Below are 15,817 nucleotides of genomic sequence, written 5' to 3'. Positions count from 1 at the left end.
AATTCAGAGACTAGGGTCCTGAACTTAAAGAAAGGTAACTTCGATGATATGAGACGTGAATTGGCTAGGATAGACTGGCTAATGATACTTAAAGGGTTGACGGTGGATATGCAATGGCAGACATTTAAAGATCACATGGATGAACTTCAACAATTGTACATCCCTGTCTGGCGTAAAAATAAAACGGGGAAGGTGGCTCAACTGTGGCTAATAAGGGAAATTAGGGATAGTGTTAAATCCAAGGAAGAGGCATATAAATTAGCCAGAAAAAGCAGCAAACCTGAGGACTGGGAGAAATTTAGAATTCAGCAGAGAAGGACAAAGGGTTTAATTAGGAGGTGGAAAATAGGGTATGAGAGGAAGCTTGCAGGGAACATAAAAACTGACTGCAAAAGCTTTTATAGATATGTGAAGAGAAAAAGATTAGTGAAGACAAATGCAGGTCCCTTGCTTTCAGAATCAGATGAATTTATAATGGGGAACAAAGAAATGTCAGACTAATTGAACAAATACTTTGGTTCTGTCTTCACTAAGGAAGACACAAATAGCCTTCTGGAAATACTAGGGGACCGAGGAGGAGGAACTGAAAGAAATCCTTATCAGTCAGGAAATTGATGGGATTGAAGGCCGATAAATCCCCAGGGCCTGATAGTCTGCATCTGTCCTTTTATCTCCTCCCCTCACACTGTCCAGGGCCCCAAACACTCCTTCCAGGTGAAACAGCGATTTACTTGTACTTCTTTCAATTAGGTATACTGTATTCGCTGCTCACTTTGGGGAGACCAAACGCAGATTGTGTGTCCGCTTTGCAGAACACCTCCGTTCAGTCCATAAGCATGACCCTGTGGAAATGTATTTTTATCTAAGCTGATACCACATGGTATTTTTGTGCCCTTTGCAATATATAACAAAATGGAGTGAGTCCTGGTCCTTCCAGAAATTTCTGCATAAAGCAGTCGGCTTGCATAAACATCTAAACCTGGCTTGAAATGGCTGATAGCCACCAGACAGCTAGGAGGCAAGTCCTGCTGAGACAAGTACCCCCCGCACCCCTCCCCCCATGGTGCTCTCCTATTGTCTATACAACACCAGTTCCACTCCAGCCCCCCTTTTCGAAGTACTCAAACCACCAGCCATTATCTCTTGTAGAGACCTCATCCATTTGATGCAAAAAGATAACTGACTAGGAAACTGGACAATCCTGACACAATGCAAGGCAGGTAATAGCTCATTACCAAACTCTCATCGAGTGATGGCCGGCTGGCTAACTAATAACCCTGACAAAAGGAAATATCTGGAAACCATGTCAGGACAAGGATGTAGTAATTAACTCTTTATCTATATTCACTGACTGTGAGACAGAGCCAATACACAGGGAGAGGCCATAACTTGGATTTTACTGTATAAATATCTCGTGAAACTGTACCATTGTGGAGGTGTTCACTTAGCCACTGACTGAGTGTGACCTTTCACTTGCTAGCAAGTAAATTAAAGAAACTTCTGCCGGAGCTGAAGGTGTCTGAGTCATTTATCGGGAGTCAAGATTTCGACAACCCCGAGCTTCCGATCACCTGCCACTTTAATTCTCTGCTCCACTCCCATTCTGATCTCTCCGTCCTTGGCCTCTTGCATTGTTCCAATGAAGCTCAATGCAAGCTCGAGGAACAGCATCTCATCTTTTATTTAGGCACTTTACAGCCTTCTGGACTCAACATCGAGTTCAACAATTCAACAATTTCAAACCATAACTGTAACGTCTTTACGCTACAGCATGAAACCACACGAGGCACATTCCAGGGACAAGGCCACTCTGTGACCGTAGCTCTTTATTACAGGACTCGAGAAGTAATGACCCTGCGTGGGACCTCCCTTTATATACCTGTGTGATCAGGTAAGGAATGTCTCCCACAAGTTCACCCCCTGTGGTCAAGGTGTGCATATAAGTTGAGTGTATATAGTAATACAGTGGTGTTACATTGTAGTTACAAACATGACATTACCTTCCCCCCCCTCCAAAGTCTTACTGGGATCATAGGTTCAGTCTTTCAGGTGGTCTACGCTCCCTCGTGGAGCTCCACAGTTGGACGCTGGTGTGAGTGTCTGTCACCTGTGGTGATTCCGGCCTGACCTCAGGGACTGTGCATTCTTCTGATTGCTCTTGTTGCACGTTCGTCGCGGTAGTGTGAGCTCCATCTCGTGGACTTCTTCAGGTTCCTCTGTGTCCATGCTGAACTTTTTTTTTTAAAAACTTGGTCCAGATGCTTACGGCATATCTGCCCATTGTTGAGTTTTACCACAATGTTCCTATTCCCCTCTTTGCCAATTACAGTACCCTCAAGCCATTTGGGCCCCATGGCGTGATTGAGGACGAATACAGGATCATTTATTTCTATACATCTCCCCCTTGAATTACGGTCATGTTACTTGTTTTGTGACTTGTGCTTGCCCTCAACTATGTCGGTCAGGACTGGATGGATGAGGGACAACAAAGTTTTGAGTGTCCGTTTCATGAGTAGTTCTGTGGGTGGGACCCCCGTGAGCAAGCGCGGGCAGGATCTATAGGCCAGCAGGAGGCGCGATAGGCGGCATTGTAGGAAGGGTCCTTGAATCCTGAGCATACCTTGCTTAATGATTTGGATTGCCCGTTCCGCCTGGCCATTGGAAGCCGGCTTGAACGGCACAGTCCTGACGTGATTGATGCCACTGCCAGACATAAACTCCCGAAATTCATAGCTCGTGAAACACGGGCCATTGTCACTAACCAGGATGTCTGGCAAGCTATGGGTTACAAAGATCGCACGTAAGCGTTCCACAGTGGTGGATGACGTGCATGAGTTCAGGATGATGCACTCGATCCATTTCGAGTGCGCATCTACTACAATGAGGAACATCTTCCCCATGAACGGGCCCGCGTAGTCAACGTGAATGCGTGACCATGGCTTGGTGGGCCAGGGCCACAGGCTGAGCAGGGCCTCCCTGGGGGCATTACCCAGCTGGGAACAGGTCGTGCACCTGCGAACAGAGTGTTCCAGGTCTGAATCAATTTCAGGCCACCAAACATGTGACCGAGCAATGGCCTTCATCATCACAATGCCTGGGTGCTCGTTGAGGAGTTCCCTGATGAATGCCTCCCTGCCCTTCTGGGGCATGACTACCCGGCTGCCCCATAGTAGGCAGTCGGCTTGGATGGAGAGCTCATCCATCCGCCTGTGGAGTGGTCTGACCTCCTCAGGGCATGCTCCGTGTGCGGGCGCCCAATCCCCAGTCAGGACACATTTCTTAATCAAGGATAGGAGGGGATCTCTGTTGGTCCAGATTTTGATCTGTTTGGCTGTGATGGGGGAGCCTTCACTGTCAAAGGCATTGACAGCCATGACCATCTCAGCGCTTTGCTCAGCTGCCCCCTCGGTGGTGGCCAGTGGGAGCCTGCTGAGTGCGTCGGCGCAGTTTTCAGTGCCGGGCCAGTGCCGGATGGAGTAGTCATAAGCAGCTAGCGTGATGGCCCACCGCTATATGCGAGCTGATGTGTTGGCATTGATAGCCTTGCTGTCTGACAACAGGGATGTGAGTGGCTTGTGGTCCGTCTCTAATTGAAACTTCCCACCGAAGAGGTACTGATGCATTTTTCTTTACACCATAGACACACATGCAAGCGCTTCCTTCTCAACCATGCCATATCCCCGTTCTGCTTGAGCGCGCGACCTGGAGGCATAAGCCACAGGTTGTAGCTGACCCTCAGCATTACCCTGCTGCAACACGCACCCAACCCCATAGGACGATGCATCACAAGTCAGAACTAAACGTTTACAGGGGTCGTACAGGGTCAACAATTTGTTTGAACAAAGTAGGTTTCGCGCCCGATCAAAAGCCCGTTCCTGACAGTCCCCCCAAAACCAATCGCAGCCCTTACGCAGAAGCACGTGTAGCGGCTCCAACAAAGTGCTCAAGTTCGACAGAAAGTTCCCGAAATAGTTCAACAGTTCCAGGAATGAACGCAGCTCCGATGTGTTGCAGGGCCTGGGTGCTCGTCGAATTGCCTCGGTTTTGGATTCGGTGGGCCGAATCCCATCTGCAGCAACCCTCCTGCCCAACCTCAGGAGCTAAAAACACACATTTAGACTTCTTGAGTCGCAGGCCTACCTGGTCCAGTCGGCGTAGCACTTCCTCCAGGTTGTGGAGGTGTTCTTCGGTATCTCGACCCGTGATGAGGATGTCGTCCTGGAATACGATCATTCCAGGAATGGATTTAAGCAGGCTTTCCATGTTACGTTGAAAAATCGCGGCCGCTGATCGAATGCCAAACGGGCAGCTGTTATACGCAAACAGTCCCTTGTGCGTGGTGATAGTGGTCAATAGTTTGGATTCGTCAGCCAATTCCTGGGTCATATAGGCTGAAGTGAGGTCCAACTTGGTGAACAGCTTGCCGCCTGCCAGCGTGGCGAAGAGGTCCTCCGCTCTTGGGAGCGGGTATTGGTCTTATAGGGACACCCGATTGATGGTGGCCTTGCAGTCGCCACAGATCCTGACAGTGCCATCCGCTTTTCGAACGGTAATGATGGGGCTCGCCCAGTCGCTGAATTCAACAGGCGAGATGATGCCCTCTCGCAACAGCCTGTCCAATTCGCTCTCGATTTTCTCCCGCATCACATACGGCACCACTCTGGCTTTGTGGTGCGCTGGCCTGGCGTCCGGGGTGATGTGTATCACAACTTTAGTGCCTTTGAAAGTCCCAATTCCCGGTTGAAATAGTGACTCGAATTGTTGTAGGACTTGTGAGCACGAACTTCACTCCACCAAGGACATTGCGTGAACATCCCCCCATTTCCAGTTCAACTCGGCTAACCAGCTCCTCCCCAACAGAGCGGGACCATTACCTGGGACAATCCAGAGTGGCAGCCAGTTCACTAGCCGGTCCATTGTGTGCAACAGCCATCATTGCACTGCCGAGCACTGGAATGATTTCCTTGGTGTAAGTCCGTAATTGTGTCTCAATACGTTCTAATTCGGGTCTACTGGCTTTGAGTGGCCATAGCTTCTCGAATTGCTGAACGCCCATGAGTGACTGGCTGGCCCCAGTGTCCAGCTCCATGCGTACAGGGATGTCGTTCAACAGAACCCTCATCATCATTGGTGGTGTTTTGGTGTATGAACTGTGAATATTCGCCGCATGGACCCGCTGAATCTCAGCGTCCATCGATTTGCCCCAAAAGTCATCCTGCCTCACAGAACCCTCTTCTGGTCCCTCGGTCTCATATCAATCTGGTTGCAGGTTTTCTACACATTCGAGCTAAATGGCCACTGAGATTGCAGTTTCTGCAGACAAAATGTTGGAATCTACAAGATCTGGCTGACTATTTTCCCCCACACCTCCAGCATGAGTTAAAGTTTCCATTGTTAGGGACAAAGGGACTATGGCCAGGAATTCCGCGTTGACTGTCCCTTTGACTGCTCTTAAGTACCCTATTAGTGGGTGTCAATGGCCCCATCCAGGATCGCATTGTCCACTGTGATGGCGTGAATGTCCGTTCAGCCTGCCATTGTCTCTGTTGAGGTCCTGCTCTGGGATCTATTGCTGCCTGGTAAATGTCGGACTGCCCCTGCCTGCCTGCGGGGCTCCGAGTAGCATTTGTGATATTGACTCCGTGATCCATCGCCGCGTTAGAGGCAGAATTGCGTGCATAAGTCATTTTCGTCTCTCCCTCCCCCGCCATGAAAGTTTGAGCTAACAACGTTGCCGCTTCCAAGGTCAAGTCCTTGGTCTCAATTACCTTGCGAAAAATTCCCACATGACTGATACCCTCGATGAAGAAGTTCCTCAGCATCTCCCCCCTGCAGGCGTCTGTGAACTTAGAAGCTGGCCAAATGCTAGAGGTCTGCTACAAAGTCCGGTATGCTCTGTCCTTCATGGCGTCGGTGGGTATAGAATCTGTGTTGAGCCATGTGTATGCTGCTCGCCGGTTTGAGGTGCTCCCCGATTAATTTGCTGAGCTCCTCAAAGGTTTTGTCCGACGGCTTTTCGGGTGCCAGTAAGTCCTTCACGAGTACATAAGTCTTTGGTCCACAGCTGGTCAGGAGATGAGCCCGTCGCTTGTCGGCCGCTGCATCCCCCAGCCAGTCTTTAGTTACAAAGCTTTGCGGAAGCCTCTCGACAAAATCGTCCCTGTCTTCCCCATTCCTCTGTGCTACCAGTGGCCATTCTCGTGGGTCGTGAATTCCCGTTTCTCGTCGCCAATGTAAAGTCCTTACTCGACAGCATGAAACCACACGAGGCACATTCCAGGGACAAGGTCACTCTGTGACCGTAGCTCTTTATTACAGGACTCGAGAAGTGATGACCCTGCGTGGGACCTCCCTTTATATACCTGTGAGATCAGGTAAGGAATGTCTCCCACAAGTTCACTGCTGTGGTCAAGGTGTGCATCAAAGTTGAGTGTATACAGTAATATAGTGGTGTTACGTTGTAGTTACAAACATGACAATAACCTTGTCCCCTATTTTTTTCTCTTTCCCACAGTAGCTGTTGATGATTCTACCATCTCCACTCTATGTAAAATCATCTTTTGTTTCTTAACTTGTCCTATTACCATCTCCTTTTGTCTCTTTAGTTCTACTGCCTTCCATCCTTTCACAGACCTTCCCTTTTGTTCTTTCCTCTCCTCCTCCCTTTCCCAGCCCCGACACTTGCTTAAAAACCTGTTACATCTCTAACATGTTCCAGTTCTGACAAAGGATCATCGACCTGAAACGTTAACTCTATTTCTCTCTCCACACATGCTGCCTGACCTCAACAGGGCCGGGACAAATATAAGGGGGGGGGGGGGGGTTGCTAGTGCTATTAGGGAGGGTTTAAACTAGCATGACAGAGGGATGGGAATCTGACCGTAGATTTAGAAGGGAGAGAAGCAAAGCTGGAAACTAAGACAGAAAATTAGTAAGCGAGTTTGGAAGGCGGAGGAAACAAAGGCTAGAAAATAGACAAGACAGTTTGGCAATGCTAAATGGTATATACTTCAATGCTAGAAAATAAGACAGATGAGCTAAGGGCACAGATAGACATGTGAGAGCATTATAATATAGCTATTACTGAGACATGGCTGAAAGAAGGGTAGGAATGGCAGCTCAACATTCCTGGTTACTGGGTTTTCAGACGAGATAGAGGGGGTGGCAATATTGGTTAAATAAACAATTACAGCTGTGAGAAGGGATGATATGCAAGAAGGATCATCAAATGAAGCTATATGGGTTGAACTATAAGACCCCCAAACAATCCAAGGGAGATGGGAGAGCAAATTTGTAGGCAAATTGCTGACAATTGCAAAAACAATAGCGCAGTAATAGTGGGGGATTTCAATGACCCCAATATTAACTGGGATACAATCAGTGTGAAAGGTATAGAGGGCACAGAATTCCTAAAATGCATTCTGGAGAAATTTTTTTAAGCCAATATGTAGCAATCCCAACAAAGGGGGCGGGGGGGGGGGGCAGTTCTAGATTTAGTTTTAGGAAATTAAGCTGGACAGGTGGAAGTATCAGTGGGAGAGCATTTTTGTGGTAGTGATCATAATTCAGTTAGTTTTAGCATAATTATGGACAAAGGCAAAGATAAAACAGGAGTAAGGGTTCTAAATTGGAAGGCGGCCAATTTTACTAGGCTGGGAAGTGATTTAGCAAAGTGGACTGGAAGCAGCTACTTGAAAATAAATCAGTGTCAGAGCAATGGGAGGCATTCAAGAGGGAGGTACATAAAGTTCGGGGTAAACATGTTACCACAAAGAAAAAGGGTAGAACTGCCAAATTTATAACCCCCTGGATGACACGGTGAATACAGGGTAAGATAAGGCAAAAAAGGGAAGCTTATATTAGATATAAGCTCAATATTGCAGAAAGCCGAGAAGAGTATAGACAGTTTAGGGGTGAAATTAAGACAGAAATTAGGACAGCAAAGAGGGCATGAAAAAATACCGGCAAGTAGAAGCAAAGAAAACCCAAAGATGTTTTATAATTACATAAAGAGCAAGAGGATAACAAGGGAAAGAGTAGGGCCTATTGTGTGTGGAGGCAGAGAATGTGGGCAAGGTACTTAATGAATACTTAGCAGCTGTCTTCACGAAATGGGGGGGGGGACGATGCCGACGTTGAAGTTGAGGAGGAAGAGACTGAAATATTGGCTGGGATAAACATAGTAAGGGAGGAAATATTAAGGGGTTTAGCATCTTTAAAGTAGATAAATCGCCAGGACTGGATGAAATATATCCTAGGCTATTAAAAGAAGCAAGGGAGGAAATTGCAGAGGCTCTGACCATCATTTTCCAATCCTCCCTGGCAACAGGAGTGGTAACAGAGGATTGGAAAACTGCTGACGTACCACTGTTTAAAAAGGGAGGAAGGAATAAACCGAATAATTACAGGCCAGTTAGTTTAACCTCGGTGGTGGGGCATATTATTGGAATCAATTCTGAGGGACAGTATAAACCTTCATTTAAAAAAAGACACAGATTAATCAATCATAGTCAGCATGGATTTGTTAAGGAAAGGTCATGTCTGACTAACGATTGAATTTTCTGAGGAGGTAACAAGGAGGGTCGATGAGGGCAGTGCATTTGAAATAGTCTACATGAATTTTAACAAGGCTTTTGACAGGTCCCACATGGCAGGCTGATCAAGAAAGTAAAAGCCCACGGGATCCAAGTGAGAGTGCCAAATTGGATCCAAAATTGGCTCAGCGGCAGGAAGCAAAGGGTAATGGTTGACAGGTGTTTTTACAACTAGAAGGCTGTTTCCAGTGGGGATCCACAGAGCACAGTACTTGGCCCCTTTGCTTTTTGTAATATATATTCATGATTTAGGCTTAAATGTAGGGGGCACATTATGGAAATTTGCAGATGATACAAAAATTGGCCGTGTGGTTGACAGTGAGGAGGAAAGCTTCAGAGTGCAGGAAGATATCGATGACTGGTCAGTTGGGAAGAAAGGTGAAAAATGGAATTCAATCTGGAAATGTGTGAGGTAATGCATTTGGGGCAGCAAGGCAAGGGAATGCACAATAAATGAGGGGATACTGAGAGGTCTGGAAGAACAGAGGGATTTTGGAGTATATGTCCACAGATACTTGAAGGTAGCAGGACAGGTCAATAAGGTAGCTAAAAAGGCATATGGAATGCTTTCCTTTATTTGCCAAATCAGAAACATAGAAAATAGGTGCAGGAGGAGGCCATTCGGCCCTTCGAGCCTGCACGACAATTCAATAAGATCATGGCTGATCATTCCCTCAGTACCCCTTTCCTGCTTTCTCTCCAGACCCCTTGATATCTTTAGCCGTAAGGACCATATCTAACTCCCTCTTGAATATATCCAATGAACTGGCATCAACAACTCTCTGTGATAGGGAATTCCACAGGTTAACAACTCTCAGTGAAGAAGTTTCTCCTCATCTCAGTCCTAAATGGCCTACCCCTTATCCGAAGACTGGTTCTGGACTTCCCCAACATCGGGAACATTCTTCCCACGTCTAACCTGTCCAGTCCCGTCAGAATTTTATATGTTTCTATGAAATCCTCTCTCATCCTTCTAAACTCCAGTGTATAAAGGCCCAGTTGATCCAGTCTCTCCTCATGTCATCCAGCCATCCCGGGAAACAGTCTGGTGAAACTCCCTCAATAGCAAGAACGTCCTTCCTCAGATTAGGAGACCAAAACTGAACACAATATTCCAGGTGAGGCCTCACCAAGGCCCTGTACAACTGCAGTAAGACCTCCCTGCTCCTATACTCAAATCCCCTAGCTATGAAGGCCAACATACCATTTGCCTTCTTCACCGCCTACTGTACCTGCATGCCAACTTTCAATGACTAATGAACCATGACACCAGGTCTCGTTGCACCTCCCCTTTTCCTAATCTGCCGCCTTTCAGATAATATTCTGCCTTCGTGTTTTTGTCCCCAAAGTGGATAACCTCATATTTATCCACATTATACTGCATCTGCCATGCATTTGCCCACTCACCTAACCTGTCCAAGTCACCCTGCAGCCTCTTAGCGCTCTCCTCACAGCTCACACCGCCACCCAGTTTAGTGCCATCTGCAAACTTGGAGATATTACACTCAATTCCTTCATCCAAGTCATTAATGTATATTGTAAAGAGCTGAGGTCCCAGCACTGAGGCCTGCGGCACCGCACTAGTCACTGCCTGCCATTCTGAAAAGGACCCGTTTATCCTGACTCTCTGCCAACCAGTTCTCTATCCACGTCAGTACATTACCCCCAATACCATGTGCTTTTAGTTTGCACACCAATCTCGTGTGTGGGACCTTGTCAAAAGCCTTTTGAAAGTCCAAATACACCACATCCACTGGTTCTCCCTTGACTACTCTACTAGTTACATCCTCAAAAAATTCCAGAAGATTTGTCAAGCATGATTTCCCTTTCATAAAGCCATGCTGACTTGGACCGATCCTGTCACTGCTTTCCAAATGTGCTGCTACTTCATGTTTAATAATTGATTCCAACATTTTCCCCACGACTGATGTCAGGCTAACCGGTCTATAATTCCCCGTTTTCTCTCTCCCTCCTTTTTTAAAAAGTGGTGTTACATTAGCTACCCTCCAGTCCATAGGAACTGATCCAGAGTCGATAGACTGTTGGAAAATGATCATCAATGTATCCACTATTTCTAGGGCCACTTCCTTAAGTACTCTGGGATGCAGACTATCAGGCCCCAGGGATTTATCGGCCTGCAATCCGCTCAATTTCCCTAACACAATTTCCCACCTAACAAGGATATCCTTCAGTTCCACCTTCTCACTCGACCCTCAGTCCCCTAGTACCTCCGGAAGGTTATTTGTGTCTTTCTTCGTGAAGACAGAACCAAAGTATTTGTTCAACTGGTCTGCCATTTCTTTGATCCCCATTATAAATTCCAACCTGAATCTGACTGCAAGGGACCTACGTTTGTCTTCACTAATCTTTTTCTCTTCACATATCTATAGAAGCTTTTGCAGTAAGTTTTTATGTTCCCAGCAAGCTTCCTCTCATACACTATTTTCCCCCTCCTAATTAAACCCTTAGTCCTCCTCTGCTGAATTCTAAATTTCTCCAAGTCCTCAGGTTTGCTGCTTTTTCTGGCCAATTTATATGCCTCTTCCTTGGATTTAACACTATCCTTAATTTCCCTCGATAGTCACGGTTGAGCCACCTTCTCCATTTATTTTTAACTCCAGACAGGGATGTACAATTGTTGAAGTTCATCCATGTGATCTTTAAAAGTCTGCCATTGCATATCCACCGTCAACCCTTTAAGTATCATTCGCCAGTCTATTCTAGCCAATACATTCCTCATACCGTCGAAGTTACCTTTCCTTAAGTTCAGAACCCTAGTCTCTGAATTAACTGTGTCACTCTCCATCTTAATAAAGAATTCTACCATATTATGGTCAATCTTCCCCCAAGGGGCCTCGCACAAGATTGCTAATTAGTCGTTTCTCATTACACATCACCTAGTCTAGGATGGCCAGCCCTCTAGTTGGTTCCTCAACATATTGGTCTAGAAAACCAACCCTAATACACTCCAGGAAATCCTCCTCCACTGTATTGCTACCAGGCAGGGAAGTTATGCTAGAACTGTAGACAGAACGAGTTAGGCCACAGCTCGAGTACTGCGTGCAGTTCTGGTCACCACATTCCAAGAAGGATGTGGTTGCACTTGAGTGTGTACACAGGAGATTTACAAGGATGTTGCCAGTACTATGAGGAAAGATTGGATAGGCTGGGGTTATTTTCCTTGGAACAGAGGTGGCTGAGGGGAGATTTAAATGGGGTATATAAAATTATGAGGGGCCGAGATAGAAAGGACCTATTTCCCTTAGCAGAGGGGTCAATCGTCAGTGAGCATAGATTTAAAGTAATTGGTAGAAGGATTAAAGAGGATTTGAGGAAAATAAATTTCACTCAGAGGGTGGTGGGGATCTGGAACTTATTGCCTGAAAGGGCGGTAGAGACAAAAACTCTCATCACACTTAAAAAGTACTTGGATGTGCACTTAAAGAGCCGTGACCTACAGAGCTACGGACCAAGTGCTGGAAGGTGGGATGAAGCTGGGTAGCTCTTCTTTGACCGATACGGACACAATGAGCTGAATGCCCTCCTTCGTAATTTTCTATGATTCTATGAGTATTTCTAGCATTTTCTGTTTTTATATAATTAAAAAGGAAGGCTACTGCATTATAAAAAAAAATCCCCAAGTGCGTTTGAGGCTGTTACTCACTCCCAGCCACTGGTGATCACACAACAATTCTCCATGTACCATTCCAACCTCGCATCCCATCTGCAAAGAGACTGCCCCTGACCTGCAAGTTTTACATTATTGTACAGTATTCATTTAATGCCTTTTATGCCTGTGCTTCCAACAGTCACCAGCACGACAGACTATAATAAACACAAAAAGGGAGGGAGGGAGGGAGGGAGTGCAGCAAGTCTAATTCTTAGAAATGCTATCATCTGAACACTAAATTACAACCAAGTCACTCATCCCTACCCAACGCACGGTTCCAGAAATGTTGGAACTGTTTCAACAGAGATTAACATTTACTTCGTTATTCTGGTCGAAGACTCCCCATTGGCTTCTGCGTGCCCCAACCCACACTGGAGTGTAGTGCACATCTGCCATAAGTCATACACCCAAATGGCCATTCTTGCCATATTTACCTAAACAATTGGGAAAGACATCAAAACAGCACACAATTGTAAACTCGCTTCACTCCCACACAAGTGCACTTTCCGCCGGGGGGGGGGGGAAAGAGGAGGGGTGGTCACTGGACAGTGAACACAAGTAGGAACCCAACCAATTTTTATCCATTTTATCCAGGCTAACAACTGATAGCACAGATTTGAATCAAACCTAGGACATTCATAGAATGATGCAATACAGAAGGAGATCATTCAGTCCATCGTGCCTGTGCGGGCTCTTTGAAAGAGCTATTCAATTAATCCCACTTCTTTGCTCTATCTTCATAGCCCTGCAAAAGTTGCACCTTGAAATATTGGCCCAAAAATCCCGGTTTCTCCTTCCCACGGGTGTTCAACTGGATTCTCGAAAAAAAGAGCACTTAGCTGAAGCTGCTGTGCCCACGCGAGATCCTGGTCCTGAGGCCTCCCCTGACTGCGGGTCGCAGCCCGAGCACAGCAGGACGTGAGCAGGGCTGGAGTCACATGGCTTTGGGCAGCCAATCAGGTAAAGTACATTCTCATTCATAATAATGGGAACTCTAAGTTGGAGTTCCCATTATTATGAATGAGAAACATCCCCCCCAAAACACACAAAATATTAATAAAAATAGAAATAATACACTACATATTTAACATTAATTTAAATTAAAGTTTTTTAAATTGTGCTTTAAAATAAATTTAAGGTAGTGGGCAGGGTTTTTAAAAATAAAATGTTTTTTAAATTTTATTTTTTATGTTTTAAGTGTGTTTTAAAACTCTTATATTTGTAAAAGTAGGCTATGCGCCTGCTTTTATCAGGCGCAAGAGTTTTCAGGACATCCGCTGGGCAAGATATGGGTAAATACAGCAATCTTGTCCATGCGAATGTCCTGGATGTGGAGATGCATTGGATCTGTTAAGCTCCAGCTTGACAGATCAGAAAAGCTGGTTTTCAGCGCATGCGCATTGTGCGCTGAAAACCGGCTTTTGCGATGCCTTCTCGGATCCGTACACTCTCCGTATGGACCCAGGTGGTCACAATTTCAGGGTCATTTATTCAATTCCCTTTTGAAAATTAGTGAACCTGCTTCCAACACCCTTGAAGGGAGGGAATTCTAAATCATCTTAACTCTGCGTAAAAAAAAATTCATGTTGCCTGTGATTCTTTTGCCAATGACCTTAAATCTGTGTCCTCTGATTACCGAGAAACAGTTTCTCCTTATTTACTCTGTCAAAGCCATTCATGATTTTGAACTCCTCTATCAAATCTCCTCTGCTCCAAGGAGAACAATCCTAGCTTCTCCAGTCATTCCATATAACCCAAGTCCCTCATCCCTGGTACCTTTCTAGTAAATCTCCTCTGTACCCTCTAAGATCTTGATATCCTTCCTAAAGTGCAGTGCCCATAATTGGCCACAATACTCCAGCTGCAGCCCACAGTGTTTTATAAAGGTGTAGCATAAGTTCCTTGCTTTTGTACTCTATACCTCTACTTATAAAGCCAAAGATCCAATATGCCTTTTTAACGCCTTCTCAACTTGTCCTGCAAAGGTTTGTGCACGTACACCATCAGGTCTCTGTTCCTGCACCCCTTTTAAAATTGTGCCATTTAGTTTGCCTCTCCTCATTCTTCCTACCAAAATGAATAATTTCCCACCTCTCTGCATTACATTTCATATGTCTGCTCATTTCACCAGTCTATGTCCTCCTGGAGTCCATTATAATCCTCTTCACTGTTTACCGTATTTTCGAGTTTTGTCATATGCAAACTTTGAAATTATACCCTGTATATGCAAGTCCAGATCATTAATGAATATCAGAAAGAGCAGTGGTCCCAACACTGATCTCTGGGGGGCAAACCTCCTCCAGTCTCATCACTACTACTCTCTGCTTTCTGTCCCGGAGGATTACATTGCCACACAGCCACTGTCCCTTTAATCCCATGGACATCAATTCTACTAATAAGTCTATTGTGTGGTACTTTAACATCTTTTGAAAGTCCATATACACATTAACTGTATTACCGTCATCAACCCTCTCCGTTACTCCCACCACTGACATTAGGCTGACTGGCCTGCAGTTACTGTGTTTATCCCTCCCCCCCCTTTTAAAACAGGGGTGTAACATTTGCAGTCCTCTGGCACTATTCCCATATTGAAAGAGGATTGGAAGATTGTGGCAAAAAGCTCCGCAATTGTCACCCTTCCTTGCCTCATGCATCCCACCACCAATCAAGGATGCATTCCATCTGGAGTGGGTGACATTTCTACTTTGAGCAGCGCCAACCTCCATCTATTTTTGTCCAATCCAATTTATCTACTACCTCTTCCTATACTGTGACATTGACAGCATCCTCTTCTGTTGTGAAGACAGATGCAAAGTACTCATTTAGTCTCAGTCTTGCCCTCTGCCTCCACACGATAATCATTTAGGTCCCTATTCGGCCCCACTCTCACTTTGGCAATCTTTTTATCATTCATAAGTTTATAAAAGACTTTTGGGTTTCCTTTTATGCAAATCTATTCTCATACACACTCTTTGCCTCTCATTTCCTTTTTGGTTCTCCTCCGTACTTTGTATTCAGCTTGGTTCTCGACTGTATTATGAGCATGATACTTATCAAGTATCCTTTTTCGGTTTCATTTTAGGAAAGGAAGTGTAAAACCAGGGGGGAGGGTAGGGAGAAAAACAAATTTGGCTCCTGGTGTCTGAACTTCACCACTGCACTTCACAGGATCGCATCTTGAACACAACCTACCCCATCTCTTTCCCCATATTAATCCACAGCATCATATATCTGCTGAAGCTCAGTGCTGCAGATTTCTTACCATTCAACACCTCCATTTCAGGTTCTTCTCCCTCTGGCCCCTTCTGCAACCTCTTCGCCTTTCGCCGTTTTTTGCAATAGAACATAAGACCTAGTACAATGATAATGTAAGCAACTGCAGCTCCAACAGAGAGGCCAATCGTCTGGATCATCTTATATGGCGTATGATGGTTTTCATATTCTCCAAGAACAGTTGGTTTATCTGCAGGAACATACAAAAAAAACCATGAAGTAAAGTTAGGAGTTTTTTGCTTGTTTCAAAGCAAAGCCCCGACTGACAAGATGTACAAAT

The 15,817-nt window shown here is 45.6% G+C and overlaps 1 protein-coding gene across 1 annotated transcript in view; it reads right to left on the bottom strand.

Annotated features, from left to right (window-relative positions):
• Positions 1-15,817, bottom strand: part of LOC139267464 (inactive tyrosine-protein kinase 7-like) — a 408,288-nt gene that overhangs the window by 27,227 nt on the left and 365,244 nt on the right. The window contains exon 14 of the mRNA XM_070885824.1: positions 15,527-15,727. Within this exon, the coding sequence (XP_070741925.1) occupies positions 15,527-15,727 (201 nt within the window). The remainder of the gene's footprint in view (positions 1-15,526; positions 15,728-15,817) is intronic.

Source organism: Pristiophorus japonicus, chromosome 7 (assembly GCF_044704955.1).
Source record: "Pristiophorus japonicus isolate sPriJap1 chromosome 7, sPriJap1.hap1, whole genome shotgun sequence".
Classification (NCBI taxonomy): Eukaryota; Metazoa; Chordata; class Chondrichthyes; family Pristiophoridae; genus Pristiophorus; species Pristiophorus japonicus.
Note: the sequence above shows the minus strand (reverse complement) of the source record. Positions and strands in the feature narration are given on the sequence as shown.